Source organism: Pinus tabuliformis, chromosome X (genome assembly GCF_031772625.1).
Source record: "Pinus tabuliformis cultivar Carrire ecotype Pingquan chromosome X, CPIR1, whole genome shotgun sequence".
NCBI classification, from domain to species: domain Eukaryota; kingdom Viridiplantae; phylum Streptophyta; class Pinopsida; order Pinales; family Pinaceae; genus Pinus; species Pinus tabuliformis.
The window spans coordinates 1,163,562,404-1,163,577,512 of record NC_142308.1 but is presented as its reverse complement, the minus strand read 5'-3'; the positions used below and the strand labels follow the sequence as shown (position 1 = coordinate 1,163,577,512).

Here is a 15,109-nt window from a genome sequence, read left to right as displayed (position 1 = left end):
CAGTTGACCCAATATATCTATTCTTAGTGCAGCCAAGATGCTAGAATCAGAGTCTTTTGTTCTTTGAGCTCAAGGGGTCATGCACTTTCTCCAAGGTACCTATGCTGATAGTAAATGATACAAAGAACAATTTCAAAGTGCCATGAAAGCTTTCCTGTAGCTTCATAGTAGACGATCCTTTTAAGAAAAATAGACTATCCAAAATTTACATCTTGTCTGAACAAGACTATAACACTGTCATCAAGATAACTACTGAACTTGTAATGATATTGTACATGAAGCTGGACTGAAAAGAGAACATAAATGATGCTGAGTTGGATTTGCTGAGATGTCATACATGGGTTAGTGCCACACATAAGAATCTTTACAGAGTTCTATCCTTGATAGCTATAGGTCTATATACTTCCAGGGAGACCATTCCTACTTGAGAGTTACAGAATTGATTCTGGAGTCAGATGCTTCCAGATGCTGCTATAAGACAGAAAGTCTCCATAAGATGGCTTATCTGATATTGGGCAGTGATGAGACCTTACTAATGATTAAAACATCATAATTTTTGATCACTGTCAAGTAGCAAACTCCTCCAATATTCTGCATATTGTAATACTCAGTCATATTTCACTAGTGTTGCGAACATCTCGATAACATCCCGATTTTATCTCGAAATCACGATTTTTTGGCCTGGCCGATATTTATGGGTTTTTATAATTTTTTACCAATTTTATCTTAATTTTGCGGATGTTTGCCGATTTTTATTGATATTTTCCTGATTTTTACGTTTTTTTGGTTTCCCGGATCCTTGCTGATTTTATCCTGCTGCCGATGTTCGCAACATTGTATTTCACAGTCCTATACATCTCTATCTCTCATAATTTTCGATTTATATAATCTCTGCAACTTTTCCTTGAATCAAGCATCTAACAGATATTCAAGTTCAACAACATCAATTATGCTACTAGGATGGAGTAGCATAAAACTGAGATACTGTCAAGGAGATCAATGTGATGTCATAAGGTGATGTTATATAAAGTCTGCAAGCCTTTACTGCTAGACTGGTCAACACTGAATTCAGAATATTATAACCATACTGATGTAAAGATCAAGGATTCGCTGTGCTACTGTTGTTGTCTTACGAATTGGATTCTGTCTTCAATCTGCCCCTGTCGATATAGTTGCTACAAGGTTTCAACTTTTATCATACATAGCTCTTTTGCCTCAGGTCTGTAGAGTACCGTTGTTTTGCTTTATGTCCTTAGCTAGCTATAATGGTGAAAGTGTAGTACTAGATCTGCACATGACTTGACCTTATCAAGAGAGCTTCGGCCTTTAAAGGCTTTTTGCTTCAACTCCTTTCATTCAATGTTCATGTTGTCTCAGCAAGAAATTTTCTTGGTTATGACCAAACTTCTCAAAGTTGAATAAGAATTATCATGGCAATGATTTGGCTTCTAGGCTCAAGCAGCCTTCCAATACTGCTTGTGCATGAATATTCCAATGCCTCCTATTAAGCCTCTCTGGCTTAAAGGTGATCTTTCTCAAAGATAACCAGCTTTCTAACATTCTTCCATACCAGTAATGGCACCAAAAATCTTATATTTCAATACTAGAAGTTCTTACCCAGTCATAGCGTTAGAGACAATAAGTGAATCTTAATCTAAGATGCATACTTCGAAGTTGATGAGTAAAGGACACATCTTCAGGATTCATAGATGTCCGTTCTTCAATAATACTTTACAGTCCCATTACTAATTCATAATGAGATTTTTAATAGCAGCTCAAGAATCTCTGATGCTGGAGTTATGCATCCTTTCTCTGAGACATATCTTTATGTCGATTAAAGATCTAGTGCTGTCTCTGTTGGATTTCGTAGGTCACAGAGAATAAGCTTCATGATCTATGCACGGAATCGAAGCTCACTGTCACAAGGATCCCAACTTTTTATAAATCTTCAGTAATTCACAATAAGTTTCTGGACTCAACGTAAATCTGAAAAGATCGATTACAGGCAGATTCCTATCAACATAATTTATGCTTCGACCATGGCACAATCAGTGGTTTAGAGGGCCAAGAACCTCATCCCTTGATCAATATATGACCAAGTAATTTGTTTCTATGACTGCATTACAAAACCATGTAGTTTTATTCTTTTGACTTTGGTGCATGAAGGAGGTCCTTCTATGACTCAAGATTTCTTTAATCAAGTTTCTCCGAAAAAAAGCTTCACTTGTTCTTGAACAGAGGCTGCTAACTAAATGAATAAACACAAAGGAAATCACTTCAGACTAGAGATACTCCAAATTGTTTTGAGTATAGAGGCCGAATGGTTTTGTAAAACACAAATGCCCAGCACTTCAACCTTCCTTATGAAGCTCCAGACCACAGATCTGAACTGCAAAGAGCCACAAATACGCATGAGAAAAGCTATAATAACTGTCAAAAACTTTACTCAATAGATATGGTCAGTAGGAGTCAAACACTGAGTGGTGCTTCACTGTCACTGCAAAAATTCAGCATAGCCCCAAGAAGTGAAACACATTTGACAGATAAGAGCCTGTTCAATATAATATTGTTTTGGATAATCCTTGCGGAAAACCTGTTAATGTTAATTCCTCCAGGAAACCCTAGATTTGCCCAGTGATTACTCGATCGGCCACCGGAGCCCACGGAACCCGACCATCAATTCTCACTTTCTTTAGAATATATGGATCATAATTGAAACACCACAGGAAGCAGATTCGATATTGAATTTCTATGGAATGTTTACCTTAGCACAGAATGACTGGATTTTTACAACCCTTTGCCGTATTATCATAGTGGCCTCGGTTTGTTGCAGATCACTTCAGAATAGGCAGGATCTGACATAGAATTATTCCAGACACCAAATAATAAGATGACTCATAGTAACTCCAGGAACTCGTATGTACCATTTTTCAGGTAGATGATTGCTTCGGATGTCTTAGACAAGAATTAGATCTGCAGCCTTAAAAAAACTTACTAATCTCCTTCAGATAAGAGTTCAGACTCCTGCTTGGGCTTGTCCTCACTGGCTCTGATACCATGTTAAATTTAAGACACGTTCTTTTCTAAGGATTCAATATTAGCCCATTGATTAATTCAATTACCATATTAGCAGTTACTGAAGAAAGAACTTATGATGAAGACAAGCCAAGACAGGAGGACACAATAATATGGCACAAGCCACGGGAAAACTCTTAAGATGGGGAAAGCTCTTGATCAAATCTTCTTATTATTAATATCAATTGTTCAGCAGAGAGAGAGTACAATAGAACAAAGTGAAACTGACTTGCTAATTTGAAAGTCCAACCTTAGACAAGAAAACTGCTCAATGGCTGCAACTCCAGCACTGTGTCAACGGAGATAGCTACTGGTCTGGTGAGGGCTGTATACAGTAAGCTGCTATCTCACCCAATTAACCCAACATACCTCCATTCTACCGCGTTTGACCTTGGCATATAAGGAACTTCCTCTCGCTGGCACTTGGGGCTGACCTAGATCCAAGATAAGCTGTTCTCGGCCCTCTGGACTGGTATCTGCAGCCCTGCCTGAGACAACATATCAGGAGAGCGGTCTTACAAAGACATTCTTTCTTAGGATGAAAACTGGCCATAAAATCATTACACAATTCAGCTTCATGATCTGCTCTTTGATTTGATCCGCAATGATAAGAAGGCCCATCCAATTTGTACAGAATATTCCCTTTAGTCCAGCGGCTGTCTCTCATGAGTATCTCGGCCCTGTGACAAGAAAGAAAGCCCAAAACAGAAACTCTTTCGACCTCCTTCTGAACTCGGCTGCCTCAGACTTGCTTTTAGACATTTGATGATGTAAATGAAGATGGAGGATGCCTCTATATATATGACAATTTGTCCTTATGAAGGTGAAGTCGACTTTGACATTTGGGGGCAAATTTGAATTTCAAATTTTCATTTTTCCAGCTTTAATAAAGTCATGACTTGTATAATTTCTTTTAAATAAATAAATATTTTCCCTTATCCAAATTTGGTGTTCTATAGGTCGATTTTGGTCCTTTCGAAAAGAGGAATTCCATGCCACAATTATCTTCCTCAAAGGTGTTGTCCAAAGTGGGATTTGGCCCTAGTTTCCAATTTTAAGCTGTTCTCGGCCCTCTGGACGGGTATCTGCTGCCCTGCCTGAGACAACATATCAGGAGAGCGGTCTTACAAAGACATTCTTTCCTTAGGATGAAAACTGGCCCAGAAATCATTACACAATTCAGCCTCATGATCTGCTCTTTCATTTGATCCACAATGATAAGAAGGCCCACACAATTTGCACAGAATATTCCCTTTAGTCCAGCAGCTGTCTCTCATGAGTATCTCGGCCTAGTGACAAGAAAGAAAGCCCAAAACAGAAACTCTTTCGACCTCCTTCTGAACTCGGCTGCCAGACTTGCTTTTAGACATTTGATGATGTAAATGAAGATGGAGGATGCCTCTCTATGTACGACAATCTGTCAATATCAAGGTGAAGCCGACTTTGACATTTGGAGGCAAATTGGAATTTCAAATCTTCAATTTTCCCGCTTTAATAAAGTCATGACTTGTATAATTTCTTTTAAATAAATAAATATTTTCCCTTATCCAAATTTGGCGTTCTATAGGTTGATTTTGGTCCTCTCGAAAAGAGGAATTCAATGCTACAATTATCTTTCTCAAAGGTAGTGTCCAAAGTGGGATTTGGCTCTAGTTGCCAATTTTAACAATGATTCTTCTAATCCTTTTGGAGATGCTTATTCTTGTCAAACTGTTTTTTCGTTTTTGCTCAACAGTGCCATTTGGGATATTTATGGACCTTTTACCTTGTCCTTGCACAATCTATACTCTGTCATATTCAAGTGAAAATTTTCTCCTTGACTGTCATTATTATTGAAGGTGGAAAACCATTTTTTCTCTATGAGATGTGCCTAGTGGCACTTGAGTTGATGTGCAATTCATTTGCAGCTTTATTTTCAGAAATTGCAAAATTCCTAAACTCTTCTATGCTTTAAACAAAGTTATCTTCTTTTTCTTCAACATACTTGTGAGAACTACAATAATATATATAAATAATTTTGGGAAACAAATCATGTGACATATTGACCTCTGTTGAGAAATCTAGGGCAGTAGAAGTTAGGAGATTTCTCTTCTTGATAATTGCTTGTGATAGACTTTTACTTCTTTGATTATGATTTTCTCTTCATAGGGTTATTATAGTGTTCTTTTCATCAAGACAATTACCAAATCCTAAACAACAAAAGACAAGAGACACAGTGTGTAGGCTTGTCAGCCAGGGCCAAAACTTCTCACTCTTTGAGAGGAAAACGCAAACGAAATTCTTCTTATAGATCTTCAATTGATGAACACCAAGACCATGACAAAAGACCTTTGACACCAGAGTCCTTCCAAGACCAAGTCACTAGCCTCCTTACTGCACTTCCTCTTTGCTTCTCGGCTTCCTTTTAGTATCTCGGATTCTTCCTCTTATCACACTTGCTACTTTCGGCTCCCTAGAGAATCTCGGTCTCTTAGGTCAACCCTACTTCAAAAATCCTAGAACAATTTCGCTCCTTGATTAGTCTCTTCAAGAGAGAGAGGGACCTATAACACTTCTACTCGGCTTCCTCTTGTGAGATCCTTTACCCAAACAAGATCACCTGAATGCAACAACAAGTTCTTCGACCTTCTCTTTATGCCTTCGGATCTGCTACCTTCGCACTTTGGAGAGTATACTAGCCCAAATCAGACTTCCCAAAAGTATCCTTTCCTTTGCTCTCCTTCTTTGGTCCTTCACTTCTCTTTTCTAGTTCTTCTTCGCACTTATGATTGTAGGCTTATCTTCACCGAATTGCCTGCCTCCAAATGAGACCGAGCACTGCTATATATACATGTTACCTTATGTCCTTTAGGCCGACATGAATACTTGAAGGAGTGCCGACATCCTCTTCTAGGTTTCTCCATTCGTTGTACGCTGACTTGAAGAGGGGTAGTGACAAGGTCTTGGAGGATGACTTTACATAGACAAGTGTGACTCTTTAGAATGTGTAATATGTCTGCATGACAATGACTCTTTATACTTTATGACTAGATGACAAAATTCCTAAAGGCTCTCAATGGGAGTCTTAAGTTTTAACTAAAAAAAATAAATCTCTTGCTCATGAAACTCATGATGCAAGCATTACAACAATTTATTTTTCTTCTTTTACATCTCCTAAGTTACCAGGATTCGGATACGGATACGGATACGGATATAGATCCGGATCTGGATCCGCTAGTTTTTTGAAAATCCAAGATCCGGATACGGCAAGGATACGTCACGTACAAAAAAAAAAATATAATAATATTTTAAAATTTTAAAAAACACTTTAGAGTTCAAAAATCAAATACTCCATTGAACCATCAAACACTTTTAGAACCGAAACCATTAGATATATTATCAATATGAAGACTGAAACACTGAAAGGATGCATCATCTGTCATACAAAGTAACAAAAAGGATCATGATATCATAAATGATAATAGTAAATACATTTACATATCTTCAAATGGATCTCTATCTTCTGCATATTGCAACTCTACATCATGAATAGATGATGGGGGTCCTGGAATGTAGGAAGTTGCATCAGTAGGCTGGACTGGTGGTGGAACAATATCCTCAAGTAGGTTGAGGTGAGTCATGGCATTTAGTGTCAGGTTCAAGTCAGAGATCTCAAGCTCCACATCCCACATCCTGCTCGAACCTTTTTTATACTCTGGTTCAACATGTGATAGAAGACGGAGGTTGGAATGAACATAAACAAGATCCTCAGCCTTTCCCGCTCCCAACCTGTTTCGCTTCACTGAATGGATGAAGCCATATATACTCCAATTCCTCTCCGCTGATGAGGAACTAGCAACCTATGATAATAACTTGGTGGCTAAAGTAGAGAGATGAATGCTATCCCCACCAAGTAATAGGATCAAGATGTCCTCGATCGTCCATAGCTACTGGATTTGAAAAGCTACCTGTAGACTGTACAAACCCTCCAAATTCTTGGCGGACTTCCATTGCAACTCCCATATCTCTATAAATTTTTCTCAAAGCTGTTTTGTATCCTTGTACCACTTCAGAATCCTTGTTTGGCACTGTTTTACCTGGTAAAGACAAAACTTTGGAATGATAGTATTTAGGGTGCAATGCATATGCCAGAAGGTGTAATGGTGTGGTCATTTTGTTCCACCTTTCTGTAACTATGTCCTTCACTAAATAATAGAATGTTTCATAAGGGTCATTTTCACTTGCCCTGATAATTTCCCTTATCCTCTCCAACATACTATCAATGTTTTCATAAACTTCCCCCAAGCAAGGTGTATCTGTATCAAATGCCCTGATCAAGGTCAAGATTGGTTCAGTGAACCGTAGAAGGTATTGGACCTTGTCCCACCATGCATCATCAAGAATGATGGACTTGATTTTTTGCCCTCTATCAGAAGTGGAAGTCCTCCATGATTCCCAAAGAGGGTCAATGACCATTGCTTGTAATGCTTGTCTCACCTCCACAAGCCTCTTTATGACAAGAGTGTGGGAGGCAAAACGAGTTTTAGCAACCTACAAGTTTCAGAAAGTACAAAAGTCAAAAGTCAAATTGAAATGAGAAATCATATATAAATTTGCAATTAAAAGAATTTCCAATACAAATAAGATTGATTAAAAGAAAATACCTTTAGTAGCTCCAACTTTGCAAAACCTCTATAAATGGCCTGGGACATTGAATGATTGGTTATGAACATTTGGATTTCCTTTGCTGCTACATATATTTCATTAATCCATTCAATCTCACCAATCTTGGCAAGCATAAGGTTCAATGAATGTACTGCACATGGAGTCCAAAAGATGTGATTATATTGACCCTCCACAATCAAACCTGTAGCTTTACAAACCTGTGCATTGTCCGTAATGACTTGGACAACATTATGTGGCCCCACACTTTCTATTGCCTCAATAAGAATTGTGGATATGAAAGATGCATCTTTCTCTATTCCACTGCAATCAACAACCTTCAAAAACATTGCCCCTTGGGGCATACTGCAACAACATTAATTAATGGACGGTGTCTTTGATCTCTCCATCCATCAGAAATGATGGACACCCCTGTTTCTGCCCATGTATCCAGGATTGCCTGTAGCTGTCTATCCACAAATTGTTTTTCTGATGCCAACAAAGTAGTGCGGACCTTTTCATATCCAGGGCTTTTGTACCCTTTCGGCGCTTCATTAACTGCTTTAATCATTTGTTGCCAATAAGGGGAACACACCAAATTGAATGCTAGCCCATTTGCATAGATGCAACGAGCTACATGTTCATCAGCTATCTGTCTACCTTGATTATTGAATGCTGCTTCAAGAGGGCCTAGAGTGGGCCTTTTATTAGTCGTGGCAGTGGGCCTAGATGGCAATGGAGGCCTAGTTGTAGAGCTTTGCACAGGGTATTTTCCCTTAGCATGCTTCCTATTAGCAACGTCTTGCAAAGATGCATAGAATTTCATTTTTTCAGGACTCAAACCTTTGCCAAGTTTGCCATTTGCATCTTTTGGCCCGGTGCATACTTGCATCCCTGTGTTAGTTTGCGCAGTGAGATGGGCCTTCACTCTAGTATATGAGCCATTTTTTATATCTTAGCATTCATTGCACTTCCACTTAAATGAACCACCTCCAGGATTTTTCCCAATAATCTCCACATACTGCCATAGAGGAGATTTTGGGTCTGTCTTGATGATTTCCCCTTCACTCTACTCGCGCTGTGATGGCTCCATAATGATATATAGATTACGTTACTCACTACTGCATATAAAATTCAAAATATAACGTATTAAAATTTAATAATTATCCATACACAATTTGAATAATTGAATTAAATAACATATATATATCAATACACAATTTGAATTTCAATTAAATAACATACATATATATATAAAATTGAATAATTGAATTAAATAAATTATAACATATATATATCAAATATCAATACACAATTTGAATTTCAATTAAATAACATACATATATATATATATATACAAAATTTGAATTTCAATTAAATAACATACATATATATATAATTTTTTTTTGAATAATTGAATTAAATAACATATATATATCAAATATCAATACACAATTTGAATTTCAATTAAATAACATACATATATATATATATACAAAATTTGAATTTCAATTAAATAACATACATAAATATATATATAAAAACTAAAATATATATGAAATTTTAATATTCAAGTAAAAGCTACATATATATATTATTATTATTATAATATATTATATTATATATATATCAAATTGAAATGTCAATACACAAAAATTAAAATATATATGATTTGAATTTCTTTTAAATGTTCATTTGAAAGGTCTATATATATATATATATATATATAATTTATATATATTTTTCAAATTATCAATACATAAAAAAAGCGGAATAAACATAATGGGCCAATGGCACAGAATGGGTAAACCCGGAACCGTAAACGCTGATAAAATCATAAACCGTTAATGGCACAGAATGGGTAAACCGTAAACGCTGATAAACCGTAAAGTTTAAACGCTGATAATAAACGGTTTTCCAAACAGGTTTTCAAAACAGGTTACTAGTTCAAAACAGGTTTTCAACTGTGGTTATCGTTTGCGGCTGTGGTTATAAATTGTAAATGCGGCTGTGGTAACTGGTTATAACTTATCGTTTCTACATTAGAAATTATAAAACGCTGCTGTGGTTATCGTTTATAAATAGCGCGGTTGTAGTTTCAGCACATTGAAATGGCGGTAACATAAAAAAATTAAAATACCTTGCGCGGTTTATTGGTCCAGCTGACACACACGTTGAAACTTGAACCTGAACCTGAACAGCCCTGAACGACAAACGCTGGGCCCTGAAGAAGCGCTGAAAGTGAAAGGCTGAGAGCTAAATGACAAATGCTGGGCCCGGAAGGAATACGCTGAACGCTAAACGCCAAACACTGAAACCAAACACTGAAACCCTGTTCTGTTCTGTTCCGCCTGTTGGGTGCACTGCCGACCAAATAGGGACCACCTAACTTTAACTAACATAAAAAGCGAAAACCCTAAACTCCAACGCATACACCCATTTTAATTTTTTACTTTTCGGGCTACAGAATTTGGGGAATAGTTATGCGGGTTCCGGCTTTTTCATAGAAATACGTTTCTGGCGAGGAGGAGCCGTTTCAAAAAACGCACATTCGCCACCTACCCTATTTGGGCCGTATTCTTGCGTATCCGTATCCGGATCCGGATAAGATCCGTGGATACAGAGATCTTTACACCTATGCTGCCGGATCCGGTAACGTAGTACATCTCTTACATAAAATCACAATTACATGTCATTATGAAGACCGAACCTAGTTACACTTTTCAACAACCTCTACCATGAAACAAAATTGAAGCAAATTAATAAGCCATAGTGCATAACATGAAGCTCAAATCAGGACACGGAGATGGAGTCATACTATTATAACAAATAACTACTTTGATGAAATATTTCTTGCAGTAAAATGTACTCACCTGTCAGCTCAAGCATCTTGAGCCAGCATGGCAACTTAAAGTGGCAACTATGGCAGACCCCAGAATCACATCTCTTACATAAAATCATGATTACATGTCATTATGAAGACCGAGCCTAGCTACACTTTTCAACAACCTCTACCATGAGAGAAAATTGAAGCAAATTAATAAGCCATAGTGCATAACATGAAACTCAAATCAGGACATGAAGATGGAGTCATTCTATTATATAACAAATAACCACTATGATGAAATATTTCTTGCAGTAAAATGTACTCACCTGTCAGCTCAAGCATCTTGAGCCAGCATGGCAACTATGGCAGACCCCAAAACTTGTGCCCCCAAGTGCCCTCCCCTGTCCCTTAACTTCTGCTGTTTTAAGTTTAAACATAGTATATGGCTTTTTGTATAACATATATGGAGCTCTACATAGAGTGACTGCCAAAATAGGTGTATTGGACATGAATAAATCTCAATATCTCATTTTGAGATTCTAATTTGCAGGCATATGTTGCTTTGTTATATTCGCATTGCTTTCAGGATTATGATATTATCCTTTCTTCTTGGCAGTATTGGATAATTGGCTTATTTTAGCTCATATCTGGCTTATCTCTGTGTATTAAATCACAACGCTTTGCATTTTTCTTCATTATTATTTTCTGGGATTTGTATGTTATTAATGATTTCTATTATTGTCAGTCTAATTGGTATTAAAGTCTGATTTTTTTCTTGGTTGAAAATGAGAGAAGGCACATGGTTTTATGCAGATCTAGTTTCTTCACTATAAGGGTTTTTAATTGTTTGTACATTTCCCTGACTACTTTCTTTCTCAAGTTTGTAGAATGTCTTTTATTAATGACTATGTACAGGTCAGTGGTGATAGTATAAAATGAATCTATTAATGCAATTACTTTCTGATTCTGTGCACGCAGGTAACTGTGCATGTTAAGGGTGAGACAGAGTGTTACGAGTGCCAACCAAAGCCAGCACCAAAAACATATCCTGTTTGTACAATCACAAGTACTCCATCAAAGGTGGAAATCTGTTTTAGGGGAATTCCTCTCATATGCATTACCTTTTCTTTAATTTTGCAACATTGTCAAGTTTTTCTTTTCCATTGTTCCAATATGATCTTCCATGCTTTGCAGACATTCTTGGGCAGCATTTTATAGAAATATATAAAGGTTGCGATTTTGTATTCAACATTTTTGTTTAACACCATCAATGACTTCGTTGATCCAATTATTTTGTCTGTTGAATGTGAGGGTTCATTATATATTTTAATAATGTTTTCCTTGAACTGTGTTGGATTTAAATATTAATTTTGTTTTGCTACAAGCAATTCCATTAGACAAGCAGTAGAGGAGATAAGAGGCTGGTGAAAAGAGTTGTCTATAGAGCCTTTGACTTTTATTCTGCCATTAGTACATCCGTCTTGTGTACGTCGACTACTTTACAGTTTTGTGGCTGTTATGTTTATTTGTTCAAATTTTTTTTCACTTGAATTTTTTGCAGTTCAAATCTTTTACACTTGAACTTTTGTACGAGGTGTATCTTGTTTGTGATCCAATAGAGATTATTGAGTGTATTAAATTTTTATTGCAGTTGAATGAGGTGAAGTGTTTTGGCCTTGCGTTAAAATTCCATGCAAATGTAGGAGTATTCATTGCCCCATGAATGAAGCTATATAAATCATTAATGATAGCTTTTCTGCCCACTAATTTATTGCTGTGCTATATTAGACATAACAACACATCGATACAATGTATTGATATGGAAGTTAGTAACATGCATCTAATGGCAGTATAAAATGCAGCCTTTTTTGTAAGCTAGCTGGAAACTGGAAACCTCTACACATAAAATGTTCATTAACTGCTGGTCTGCCACTAAAGAAACCAGGTCAGCAACAATACAGCAAGTCTTCTGTTCAAGTAGTCTGAGAGAAACAGTCTATCCAAGAATCATACACAAAGAAACAGAACCTGTGCTTAAGGCTATGCATAGAAAGGAAACTAAACCTAGTTGTAACAGCAGAGCTGCATCTCCTAAGATGATAAAACATGAAGGGAAAAAGTAATACATGCTAGGGATCAATCTGAGGGAATGTTGACAGGACCTCTAGTTGACTGCCCAGGCTCTGGGGACTCCATGGCTGAGTTTCTTTGGGCCATAGCTGAAACCTTTCTGTCCACTGCTTTGAGTTGTAGCTACATCTTATGCAGTTGAAGTAGGATTTCCTGATAAGCCTCACTTCCCTCCAATAGCACTCTGCCTATAAGAGTCTTAATTTGCCAATGCAAATCCACAGTTTGATAATATTTGGTGGTTTTAGTCATGGTATTCCCCATATCTGGAATCCATGGCTACTGCTTCATCTATATCCGCATCCAGAGTAAAGTTGAATAAACCCTCCATTCTCGCTTCTTCTTTCGCAGATTTGATTTCATCCCAGATTGCCTAAGGAGTCTGACCCTAAAAAGTTGCAGTTGATGCTTCTGCTCCTTTCTGGGCATGAGTGGTGGCCTGCCTGCCACGGATTTACCAGCTTCTGTTCCAGATCACTACAAGGCATGAGGACAAACCGGAGAAGTGCAAACTTGAGAGGGGCAAAGACAGAAGGGTGACCATGGTGGATAACGGACTCCACATAAACATCTCCTGGAAAGACACGCCCTATCCACACATTGGTGACAAAGGATTACCAACGGAATAGCTGTCGCCAGCAGAGAAACAGACTATATAGCAGCAGAAACATGACATAAAAATACGAGTATCCGACACGTGACATGGCTACCCCTTGGAACATGACATGAAGGACACATTATATATTATATATTAAAAAATATAACAAATTAGTGAATTACACATAAAATATGAAACATAGAAAACATTTACATGATGATATAAATTCAATTAGACAACTAATGCATATAACCAAAAAGCATTGAATGCAATCATCTTTGAACCAAAAATACTTCTTCAAAGAGGCCCTAAATTGCTTGTAGAGTCCAAGAAAACTCATGCTACAACAAATAACTAGTACTACATATCAACAAATTCATTGCCTATATTGGGATCCTCATCATCAATATCATCCTTTAAGCATTAAAATAGAATAGAAAAAGCTTAACATGTTAAATTGCAAATTTGTTTGAGTTATGGTACATTTTTAGTAGGTTCATGACAGAGGAATTCAACAATCAATGCCACCAACATCGAGGTACATAGAGGGCTTGGTCCTCCTGATTAAATGCTAGTTCCATACCCTCATACATGACAAACTCCAATGGAAACATTGCAATCCTCCCAATCTTGAAATCCTGAAAATTGTTAAGTTTGTTAGATTTTGAGTGGGATCTGAAATCCTACTCTCCATATGAAATTTGATGAGGTTGAAACCACTCTCAAACATCCCAAGTCAATTAATGGCGATGTCAAAAATTTAAGTAAAAGGATGAATTAATTGCATATCATTAGTAGGGCCCGAACAAATCCACTTCCCAACACTTGGAATCCTTTTTAACATTGCTTAAAAACCTTTCGCTGCATTCCAAAACATTTGAGAGCTCCAAACCTTTGACTGAATTGCGTGAGAATGAGGCAATAAATTGATTTTAAGATGTTTTACGTTTCTAAATTTCGGGACACTAGTAGAGCTTGTGTTCAATACTAGTCAAACTTGTGTCGGACACATGTCACCCACATGTCGTGTCCGACACGTGAAATACGTTACACGAGGGGGGGAGGACATATCATGTTACTTAGCTCCAGATCTATGTTGCGGAGTAACTTCCTGTCCCATGTAGGCTCAGGTTTGCACACATGCATTGGCATGATGGTATGCACGCGGAGGATTGTTAGAGGGCAAGATGTTTAGCATCTTGATCTCCGTGTGAAGTGAGGGCGAAATGGAAGAATATCCCTAATGTGCATCGATTGTCTCCTTGACAGACAACACTCAATTAGGGGACTTTCCTCCAAGGGATCGTATGTCCTTTCCAACATTCCCCTATTGTTATAACTTCTTCTGCCATACTCATTATAAGATGCAGGTTTTGGCCTAAAGTTATTATTCCCTTTCCCTTAAATAGACATCTTCCCTTAGATGAACTCTTTAAAAAATGAAATGTGAGTTCACATATGTGCCCTTTGAAGACTCAAGGATCTCTTAATTATGAGCTTGGGTTGAGAGATCCACCTCAGGGTATTGAACATGTAGATGTTCGCTTGAATGTCCCCCCACCCTGGTTGCCCCCTTGCCAAGGGTCAGGGTTATTGGTAGCACCAACAACTAATTGCTTCCCTTGGGGAAAATGATTATTGAGCATGGCTTGTTGACTCGAAGAGGCTTGCTATGCCAATAAGTGTTGTGCACCTTGTATCATGGGGCAAAGATGTGTCACGTGGTTTTCCTTGCTAAGCTTTCATGGAAACTTGATATTTTTTTGGTCCTTTCTACCATTGTTTGCATTAGTACTAGCCTTGTCAATCTTATCCTTCCCCCACTTTCTTTTTTCTTT

General features: G+C 37.4%; 1 protein-coding gene across 3 annotated transcripts in view; it reads left to right on the top strand.

Annotated features, from left to right (window-relative positions):
* Nucleotides 1–15,109, top strand: part of SAE2 (SUMO-activating enzyme 2) — a 151,557-nt gene that overhangs the window by 46,776 nt on the left and 89,672 nt on the right. For all 3 annotated transcript variants that reach the window (XM_089453299.1, XM_089453300.1, XM_089453301.1), the window contains one exon: nt 11,522–11,623. In XM_089453299.1, coding sequence (XP_089309425.1) covers nt 11,522–11,623 — 102 coding nt within the window. The remainder of the gene's footprint in view (nt 1–11,521; nt 11,624–15,109) is intronic.